This window comes from Gobio gobio, assembly GCF_949357685.1.
Source record: "Gobio gobio genome assembly, chromosome: 13".
Classification (NCBI taxonomy): domain Eukaryota; kingdom Metazoa; phylum Chordata; class Actinopteri; order Cypriniformes; family Gobionidae; genus Gobio; species Gobio gobio.
In genome coordinates, this window is record NC_137106.1 from 38,425,127 (window position 1) to 38,436,528 (window position 11,402).

At 36.3% G+C, this 11,402-nt stretch overlaps 1 protein-coding gene across 1 annotated transcript in view; it reads left to right on the forward strand.

Annotated features, from left to right (window-relative positions):
- The first annotated feature begins 2,308 nt into the window (after positions 1–2,308).
- Positions 2,309–11,402, forward strand: part of krtcap3 (keratinocyte associated protein 3) — an 11,616-nt gene continuing 2,522 nt past the window's right edge. Inside the window, exons 1-5 of the mRNA XM_079832426.1 lie at positions 2,309–2,424; positions 3,426–3,610; positions 6,924–6,983; positions 7,319–7,516; positions 10,042–10,176. Of these exons, the coding sequence (XP_079688552.1) occupies positions 2,412–2,424; positions 3,426–3,610; positions 6,924–6,983; positions 7,319–7,516; positions 10,042–10,176 (591 nt within the window). The 5' untranslated portion in view covers positions 2,309–2,411. The remainder of the gene's footprint in view (positions 2,425–3,425; positions 3,611–6,923; positions 6,984–7,318; positions 7,517–10,041; positions 10,177–11,402) is intronic.

Below are 11,402 nucleotides of genomic sequence, written 5' to 3' on the forward strand. Positions count from 1 at the left end.
TTATTTTTGGTAAAGAAATAATAAGAGGGAAACTATACTTTTGCAAAAATAACAAATCACAACAAACTTCCCAAATCACACTAGTAATTTGGAGGGTCTCAATATTACACAAAAAGATATTATTTTATTTAAAAAAGAAAAAAATTGTAAAGCTCTAGTTTCCCTCTTATTATTTCTTTAGCAAAAAAAAAAAGAGACCCCTCAAACACTTAAATATCATTGCATTAGATACAAAATATCAAAGCCAGTGGCATCTGCAAATAAATTGTCATGAATTGTTGTTTTTCTCTACTCTGAACAAGAAATGTCTTTTATAATTTAAAACATAATACATTTAATGTTGTGAAATGTTTTGCTTGAAAAATATAAAATATCCTTTTTTCTTTAAAATAACTGCTGCTTGTTATTTTATGTATATGTAGTTGTATCTAAATAAGAGAGATTGTACAAAATGCATGTTATTTTTGATTTAGCGCTGTCCTGAATAAGATATTTTACATTAAAAAAAAGTTTACATATAGTCCACAAGACAAAACAATTGCTGAATTTATTAAAATTACCTCGTTCAAAAGTTTATGAACCATTGATTCTCAGGGCTGTGTGTCGTTCCCTGGATGATCCACGGCTGTTTTTTTGTTTTGTGACGGTTGTTCATGAGTCTCTTGTTTGTCCTGAGCAGTTAAACTGCCCAATGTTCTTCAGAAAATCCTCCAGGTCCTGCACATTCTTCAGTTTTCCAGCATCTTTTGAATATTTGAGCAGCAATGACGGTATGATTCTGAGATCCATCTTTTCACACTGAGGACAACTGAGGGACTCAAACAACTATTAAAAAAAGTTGAAACATTCACTGATGCTCCAGAAGGAAACATGATGCATTAAGACAAAAAAAAAAAAATCTTTATATAAAAAATGTTTTTTCGACTTGTGAACTGTCTAAACATTTTTTATGTAAAATCTTATTCACAACAGTACTAAATAAAAAAAAAAGAATGCATTTTTTATGATTTCTTTAATTTTGTTTAAATTATTCACATTTTCAGAGATTCTGCAAGCGGTTCACGTACTTTTTCCTGCAACTGTGTACACACACACACACACACACACACACACACACACACACACACACACACACACACAAACACACAAACACACAAACACACAAACACACAAACACACAAACACACACACACACACACACACACACACACACGCAATTGTGCAATGATATTTTTGGAGTCACTTTATATTCTATTTATTATTTTTTATATTCATTATTTATGGCTAGATCATTGATTCATTGTTATTAACTAGCATTTTTTAACAGTCTAATTATTTTAAAGTTTAATAACACTATTAAAAAGTTATTTTGAAATGGCTTTACTTAATCATAAAAAGTATATTTAAGCAATTTCCTGAGTAAACTGTTTGGTCAGTGTTTCGACGCTTTCGTCAGTTCAATGCAAGACCATGTAAATGTGACGTTCTGATATCATCTGCCAATAAAATGTGCATGTTTTGTATGTTTTCTGTAAATTTCGCCTCATCATTCACCAGTATTCTGTTATCATTCATCTCTATCTTGTTTGGCTAATAAGCCGTTGCTTTGTTTTCAATTTTTTTAACTCTTATCTTTGCTTAGTGCTGATATTGTGGGTGTGTCGTTGAAATATGACAGGACTTTGGACACTGGCATTGTTTTATGCGTCTCAGTGGATCAGTGCTGTCATTGTTTGAATAGTTGGCATGGACAGACAGATGCCAGACAGTGTTTCAGTGCTACACTGAACCTTATGAAACTAAATACTGCATATGCTTGGATTAAGTGGTAATACAGTCTCATCGTCCAATCCATGTCAACAAGGGAAAAAATGGAATATTCCCAAATGGCAGTGTGCAGTGCAATTCATATGTTTATATATAATATCATAGTATTAGCCTATATATTGATTATAGGCAATTCAAAAAGTCAAAAGAAATCAAAGTGCATATCAAGTGCATATATCAAATGCAGTAAAATAATAATAAATACAATTATAAAATAATAAAAATCTTTGACAACTAAATATAGGTCAGTAATGTCTGACAATAGGCTACAACATAGGTTTTATACAGTATAACATTATTAATATAAATATTATATTGATATACGTTCCTAAATGTTAAAAAGGAACATTTTATTATTTTTTCCCCTAAAATATCACCTTCATGTTTCAGTTTTTAATTAAATACGCGAGATGTGAGCTCTTCTGAATTCGCATTGAATGACCTTTTTTATTGTGGCTCCTCCCACTTCCGCTGCACAGGTGAGGCGCGTGTGACGTCATCGAGCATGAAGGGAGGAAACTGTCTGCGTTTGATATCCAAGAAGTTTTTCTTTCTAAACTGAGCTCAAATACACGGATACAGCTATGTGTGATTTCGGTAAGACAGTCGTTTCTTTCTTTTTTTATTGCACGTACGAGAATTATAGTTCATTTATGGTTTAATTGATGCCATAAAAAAGAAAGAAGCCTCCGACAAACAGTGATTTGTTCTCGTGAATTGCGCTTCGAATTGACATGTTTTCAGTTTTTTACTGTACAAGAGCATATTTAGCAGCTAAATGAACATTACACCTTATTTTGCACTAAATCCTGCTAAAGCAAATCAGCTAGCAGTAGGTTTATCAAACGTGAAAAGTAGTATAGACAAATGTAATTTGTGTCTCGCTATAAATGTACACAACTATAAACATTATGAACTATATAATAAATCAGTTAATATTCATCCTCCTGAGACCCAGGAAAACAAAGTTTTTAAATTTAGTATTTACATTACATTGTTTACTTTAGAGCATAAGAAACAAATTGAATTATGTTTTTTTAACGATATTTCATTCATATGTACCTTTTATTCTGTGTCCTCGTAAGTGTACACCGGGACTCAGTTGTTTAAAAAAAAGACATGAAATGACAGGTATAGGCAAAAACAATGGGATTTTTTTTTCATTCACCAATAATTTTTCATGTTTCAGGATTTTTTTTAACCAAAATTTATTTAAAGACGATTCTCAACTATATGAAACCGTTATAACAGAATTAATTGATACCATTTTACTTTATGCAATATGTGGGTAAAATAGCCTAGCCATACATGGGGTTTCCCATTCAATGCAATGTATCTAGACATTGTATCTAATTTGCATATTAATGTGTTCTTGGAGAACCATGTAATGAAAAAAGAAATGTAATAATTTAGGCAACACTTGAAATGTATGCCAGTGCATTAGAAGTTAAAAGTCATTGCAAAACTGTTTACTGAATGTGTAGTTAGTTCTTGTAAAGCTCTAGCAGTATTTGTGTATCTAATGCAATAGTATGAGTTGTAAGTTGTAAGTAAGTATGAGTTTTGAGAGCACTGCATGAAAGCACACTATATTCTAGACAAGCAGAAGGGTCCTGGGCGGCTGATGAAGAAAGGATTGACTCTCATCGTCATTGGTCATGTTAATTTCATCCTGAGCGCTATTGTCCATGGCAGCGTGTTACGCCACGTGTCCAAACCCAGCGATGGGATCTCAACAGAGTATACCGTATCAAACATCATCTCCGTCACCTCAGGACTGCTGGTGAGTGATTGTGCTTCTGTTTCATCACTTATGTCACATCTGTAACTCCCAGTGAGTTTGAATCTTGAGAATATTCACTCAAATCACTCGCATCACATCAGGATTTTCTACTACCTAGAGTTTGGGGGTGCTGTGGTTTTTTTGTTCACCCGAGTGAAGTCTTCCGATTGACATGCTGTTTAGAAAAGAGCTGCTTTCGCACACATTTTACACATTTTAGTTTAATAGCCTTCCTTAGCAGTTTTAACATTTCTACATTTTCCCACAGAGCCAGAAAAACGAAAGGGTGCTTTCATACTAGCACTTTTGGTGCACACCCTGGTTCGAGTGACAACAGATTTAGATTCATTTGAGGATGTGAACGCTGCTTTTAGGTGTTCACACTTGTAGTTTGGTTCTTTTGGTCCGGACCAAGCGTGCCGCAGCTATCCTGAAAAGTGAAGCCAAGGCGTCTCAATCGCCCCCCAGGTGGTTGGTCCCAATATAGCTCGTAAACCCCGCCCCCTCCATGTAATCTAAAGGGACACGAGACAAGCTAAAAAATCTAATTACACTTTAATACATTTTTTCCAAAGATGGTTTCTGTCATTTTAGGCAGTTTTTATCATGCTGATGTTAGTTCAAGTGTTTGTTTTTCAAATAAGTTTGGTTTTATTTAATATTTTTTATGCTACAAAAAACATGGATGTGGCATCATGATTGACAGTTGCCTAGAATTGGCTTTGGCCGTGACTCTAGAAGACTTGGCGTTAAGCTTTTGTTTGAGAAAAGAACAAAGAACGGCACTGAAGTAATTCGTAAGAAAGGAAGATGTGTTCTGAGTTTTGCCAACCGGATACAGCTAAAGTTGAATCTATCAACTAGCTACGCTTCACCTTCTTCATTGCTCTGGTTGGTTGTAGCGCTATCCTATTGCGTGCAGAGGGAATTTGAAAGACAACCGTTTATTCCGCCCCTCAGATTGAGCCCTGCCAATGGTGTGTTCCCAGACCCAACATCTTGCTTGTCAGGCTAGATTGAGTGAAGTTGTCACTGAGGCACCAACAGACTTTTTTCTGGAGTTTTGGGAGGAGATTGGAGCTTTAGCTTTCATTTCTACATTTCCACAACTGTTTATTTCAGACCAACATAATGTTGTTCTGCAGTAAACTGCACTAACAGATTCTGCAGGAGTGTGGGCGGTTTTGATATCATGGCTCTACTTCCAGCTCTCTACTGCGCAGCCTCAGGTCCCAAATCAGCACAGGATGTCATATTGGGACATTGGCTGCTTCACTTTTCTACACTAGAAGATAGTGAAGGAGTATTGTCCATCTTTTTTTACAGTCTATGGTCCGGACCAAAAAGCTAAATGATACATTTAGTCCCTCACTCAGCATTCACAGTGTCATTTTTAACCCTCTGGGGTTCTTCATTTATGGGTCACACTCAGGGCCTTTGGGTCAAAAATGACCCGGAGGGTGGGATTAAGATAAAAAAAGATTTGAGTAAAATCAATGAAATATATTTTTGTTCAATAATATTTTTTCTTTTCTTTTTTGGTGTTTTGAGATAATTTTATGATTAATAATTAATATTTATGCAATAATTATGACCCATTTTTTCCCATTGAATATAATACAACATATATATATATATATATATATATATATATATATATATATATATATATATATATATATATATATATATATATATATATATATATATATATATATATATATATATATATATATATATTATATAAATTAAAGCTGTATTTCATTTTAGAGTCAAGCCTAGGCCTCATGAAAGCAATTTTTTAAATAAGATCGGTGCCATCCGGTGGACACATTGAGCATTTTTATCACACAATAGCACATTTTTACCACTATAGTGGATCTTGCGTTTTATAAAAAATCGTAGCTTCATCGGAAAAGTCCGAAACTTGGTGACTTTATTGGTACTTGGTATATGAACACCCAAAAAAATTAGGGACGGGATTTGAAAAGTCTAAGTGGTCGTAAAAAAAAAAGGTCACATTCAGGACCTTCGGGTCAAAAATTACCCCCATAGGAAATGAATGGGAAATTAGTTTTTTTCTGCATACAATCTACAAATCAGCCAGGATGCAGAAAAAAAGGACTCAATAGTGAAGGGATGAATCTCTAAAACATCAAGAGTGGAAAACAGACAAAAAAACTCACACACGTCACACAAACACACACACACTTATACACACAAAAACACACGCACACACATGTGTGTTCATATACCAAGTACCAATAAAGTCACCAAGTTTCGGACTATTCCGATGAAGCTACGATTTTTAACATTTAAAAAAAAATGACCGAAGACCCCCAGAGGGTTAACACTAAAATGTTAAAAGGCTAAATGTGCTTGCTGCATATGCGTACATATGATGGGGCTGACAACTAGTGAAGAGCTTATAAAATGTGTAAAGAAGTCAAAACATTGGAGTGGCGGTTCAGACTGGCTGGCAGGAGCCGCCACTGGCAGGTCACGTGATCAGCAATCATTGATTTTTGGTAGATTTTGTGCAGCTTTGGCCCTCTCTATCAATGGCGAATTACATTCATTTATTATTTTGCATCTGTTGATATGATTGTTCTTTTACATGATTGGTGTTTTAGTGAATTTTATCATAATTAAAGCAGTCAAATGGCCATGAACACGATTGGTTGCCAGCCAGCCGCTGTAGAGCTGCAAGTATAACCCTTTAAAGCAGTTAAGTGGCTGCAAAAATGCGGGTGGCTGGATTGAGCGTCCACGAAGCGTCGGTAAGCAACCAGTCTTTTTCACAGCCATTTTACTGCTTTAATTGGGATAAAACCCCCTAAAACGTTGATCAAATAAAATAATAGACTCATATGATTATATTCATAATAATAAAATAATGTATTTCCTAGCAGCAAGCATGATAGAGAATGCGTTATACTCGCAGCTCTACAGTGGCTGGCTGGATTGAGCGTCCACGAAGCGTCAGTAAGCAACCAGTCATGTTCACGGCCATTTGACTGCTTTAATTACGATAAAATTATTTAAAACACCAATCATGTAAAAGAACATAATCATATAACGGATGCACAATAATAAATGAATGTAATTCCCCAGAGCTAGAGAGAGCCAAAGCTGAACACAAAATCTACCAAAAATCAATGGTTGCCGGACTGCCAGCCACTGGCAGGTCACGTGACCTGCCAGAATCAAACTGCCAGCTGCCACCAGCCACTGACAGGTCACGTGATTCCACCTAATCATCAAATTCCACCTAATGTCCTCAAACCTAATCATGTTAATATGTTTTTCTCAGAGCATCGCAAGTGGAATTGTTGCAATATTGGTGTCGAGGAATATTACCAAATGCAAACTAGTAAGTAACCTTTTCTCTGTTTTAGTACCATATTTCTAAGGCCTTATCATCATGATTGTTCTGTATACCTGCGTGAAACAGAAGCTGTGATAGTCTTTTCTTCCTTATTGTGACATGTATGTCCGAGTGAAACAGCTTCTCGAATGTAAACACGATTTCTTTTGCCAGAAAAGATGTCACAGCAAGATGGAGGGGGAGTTATTTAGATTCAGAGGGCACAAATTAAAAAGGAAAATAATGTGCACGTATAAATAGTTTATAATAAATACTTTATTCCATAAAAAAGCAAGAATTGTCATGGTAACATTAACACCGCTTTCTTCTGCTTGCTGTAGCACATCGGCCTGTTAGTGAGTTCCTTTCTGAACGCCCTGCTCTCGCTGGCATGTTTCGTGGGGCTGATTTTGGCAATCAGTCTGACTATTTCATCCGACGGGAGCGTCCTCATGAAAGGATGCAAGTCCACTAATGTTACTGTGAATGCACGTTCTCCGGTTATCGTCAACTGCCCCTTTGATGCAACTCGCATCTATGTGAGTCTTTCTACTGGAATACATCTTAAAACTACAATAAATGTAATAGAAATGCATTTGTATATACACTGGCATATATACACAATAATTATGTTTTTGAAAGAAGTCACCAAGGCTGCATATTTGCTCAAAGATACAGTAAACACAGTAATAGTGTAAAATATTATTACAAATTGTTGTTTTCTATTTGTATTATATATTTTTTCTTTATTCTATAATTTATTCCTGTGTTGCAAAGCTGCCTTTTCTTCATTACTCCAGTCTTCAGTGTCACATGATCCTTCAGAAATCATTCTAATATGCTGATTTGCTGCTCAAGAAACATTTCTTTATTTATTAATCTTTTTTTTAATTTTTTTTACGGAAACCGTGAGATACTACCATTTAATTGTTTAGGGTAAGAAAGATATTTTTGTTACCTTGTTGCTTTTATTCCACAAGGACACATTAAAGCTACACTGTGTGATATTTGCCCCCATCTAGTGGTGAAAAGGTATATGACCATCCAGTGAATTTTAGTTTCTGTTCCTCTCAATTCCAATTTCGTTTTAACTCCTACGGTGGCCGATTTAGTCCAAGATTAACATGGCTTCCAGTTCGACCTCGTCCACATTCGACACGGTGCCTGTGGGATATTCTGTGCGCAGTGGGATGGTTGGAACTCAACTGGCCTAATTACTCCAAGTAGGGCTCGCTGCAGCCTGCAGTGGATATCCAACTCCGCCCACATCCAAGTGTGACGTCAGAAATCCCGCCCTGCAGCTAATTTCATTGGTTACAGTGACGGGTAGGTTTAGGGAAAAGTGTTTGGTGTAGGCAATCAGTACTTAATTCGTTACAGTGACTGGTAGGTTTAGGGAAAAGTGTTTGGTGTAGGCAATCAGTACTTAATTCGTTACAGTGACTGGTAGGTTTAGGGAAAAGTGTTTGGTGTAGGCAATCAGTACTTAATTCGTTACAGTGACTGGTAGGTTTAGGGAAAAGAGTTTGGTGTAGGCAATCAGTACTTAATTTGTTAATTTGTGATGGGTAGGTTTAGGGATCAGTGTTTGGTGTAGAGGCAGTCTCTACTGTGATTGATATGACCAATAAAATCTTAAAAATCGGTTGCAGGGCGGCTTTGGCCTGGCCTCTGACATCACACTTGGATGTGGGCCGGGTTGGACATCCACCGCAGGCTGCAGCGAGCCCCTTCTCAATTATTCGGCTAGAAAGAACTGCAGCTAATCCAGAGTGAACTTTGATGATAGTAATGTTTATTCAGTCATCCAATTGCAAGGCATAAACAGGTTTGCGTGGATATGTACATAAATGTGGTTTCTGTGAGAGAACAAATAAGGATGGTAAATATAAATACACAGTTAAGAACTGTATAACTATACTTATAAGTTACATTTGTATAATGTAACCGTAAACCAGAGCTTATTGTACCATATAGGCGCTAAATGCAGCTGCATTAAAAGGAGCGGAGCTGCCGCTACTGCTGCTAGCAAGCCGTGTCGGATTACAAAAGTGTGTGCGCCGCTTTAACGTTAGCACTGCAGTGCGCTCTGTATAACAATTGTTAATATGCCGATCAGACCTGATACATATTTCCATCAACATGCATTACAAGCAAATATTTTCTATAAACGAATAAACATTTGGTGATAACAAAATAACTGAATGATTATTCAAATAGGTGAGCATTACGCTATTGTATGTTGACACAAAAATACTTCTGAGGTGACATCAACTGAATTACGCGATGACACACTCTGAAACACATCTACAATGACAATATTATTACTTACGGAATTATTAACGCACAGAAATACCACACAAGGAAAAACAGACTTTTGAGGAATAAACAAGCCAGGAAAACTCCGTATAACTCTGTTACTGGACGCTGCTGAGATGAAAACGCGAAAGGCGAAGCTTGAATTTACGGGTATGTCCCTCTTTGGCTAATGTTCTTTCAAGATGGAGGGGCAACATGGCGACCACCGTTAGATCCCATTACCTTATGTATTTTCAATGGCATATTATAAACTTACGAGAATACTTTATTACTTGAAAGAAGTAAATATACATTTATGAGCACATATATTTTTGAAAGAACTAAGTGTTTTTAGCTAAGAATAGACTAAAAAAGTTACACAGTGTAGCTTTAAATATATTCAAGCAAGGCCTACTCATGTTTTGAACATTGGAGGGTCATTGGGGTCAATGCCTATAGTTGTTACGGCCCTGTATTCAAGTGACAGTGAGTAAAGACATCTAAAATGTTACAAAAGATTTTGATTTCAAATAAATGCGTTTTTTTTTAATAAGAGAATGCTGAAAAATTCCTCCGTTGTATGCAGAAACGAAGATCTTGAATAAGATATTGAAGATATTGAATAAATAAATTCCGCCTGGATGAACAAAGGAAACTTCTTTCAAAACTGTTAATTATTCCAAACATTTGCGCACCAGTGTAAATGCTTGTATGGTGAATGTGTTTCATTGTGTATATGAAGACTGAACTTGTGTTTCTCGTCCAGGACACAACCCTTGCTCTGTGGTTCACCTGTTCTGCATTTACTGCGCTGGAGGCTGGACTGTCTGTGTGGTGCTTTATAGTGGGTCTCCAATTAAGAGGCATCGGACCATGTGCTCAAACCTACATCAGAGAGCAGGTACAACTCTGAATATTCATGCAGAAGCCTCAGCTGAATTAACCTGCTGTGTAAAACCATAATAATTTTCCCAGGGATTTTCTATAGACTGATTATGGAAATGGTTTTTAGGGTTTAGAGCTTTTTACACTTGTGCATAAGGCAGAATAAAGCCGGTGCTTTTATTTATAGCATCTTACATTGCATTTAAGTTATACATTTTGTCAGCCTGTTTAATTTTAAAGCACCCCTATTATGCTTTTTCGATATTACCTTCCATGCAGTGTGTAATATAGCTGTTTGTGAATGTAAAAGGTATGCAAAATTTTAAAGATCAGGTGCACAACAAAAAGTTATTAGCTATGTTTCCATCACCCTGTTTTTATGCTCATTTGAAGTATCGCATCAGAAACGAGTGATGGAAACTGCAAATTTCGAGAGGGAAAAAATCCCTTGATTCGTTTTTATGCTCTCTTTAGGTGGTTTTTGCCTTGTGCGAAAAAGAGTTAATGCGAAATTCTGACGTAGCAGACATTAAACCCTCGTAGCATATGGCACACTTTTCTGGAAATACTTCAGGAGTTTCGAAGTCGTCATTTGATTGGTTGAATTCTACAGGATGTCCACGAGACGAGTGTGTTGTGTTCTTTAATGGTCCGCCTAGAAACAAATTCTGTGATGTCAAACTCCCTTATGGAAGAAGAACGCCATCGTGTTTACATCTGTGACAATGAGCGCTAACCAGGATTAACTAAAAGATGGATTTTCAAAAGTATGTGAAGTTCACTCCTCCATTGTTGCAGTAAACTTGCACAACGTTCTTGAATTAATAATTTATAGATGCACACCAGTCTGTTAATGCAGGTACATTGACTTTACATATTTACACCCCTAAATATGACACGGACCAAACTAACAAACTAAGTCCAGACCTTTTGTCGTCAGTCTGAAGGTCTGGCTACGCAAGACTAAAACCCACGTGACTAATCGGCCGTTTCTGCTGATGGTGTCAATCAGTGTTGGGGAAAGTTACTTTGAAAAGTAATGCATTACAATATTGCGTTACTCCCTTAAAAAGTAACTAATTGAGTAACTTAGTTACTTGTTAAGAAAAGTAATGCGTTACGTTACTTTTTCTCACCTGGGCTGGGCTTGTTTTTGTTTTTGTTTATAACATAAAAGTTATATTTTTGTGCAACGGTAAAGACCTATTCATCCCAAAATTGAAATAATAAGCCTCAGGCTGA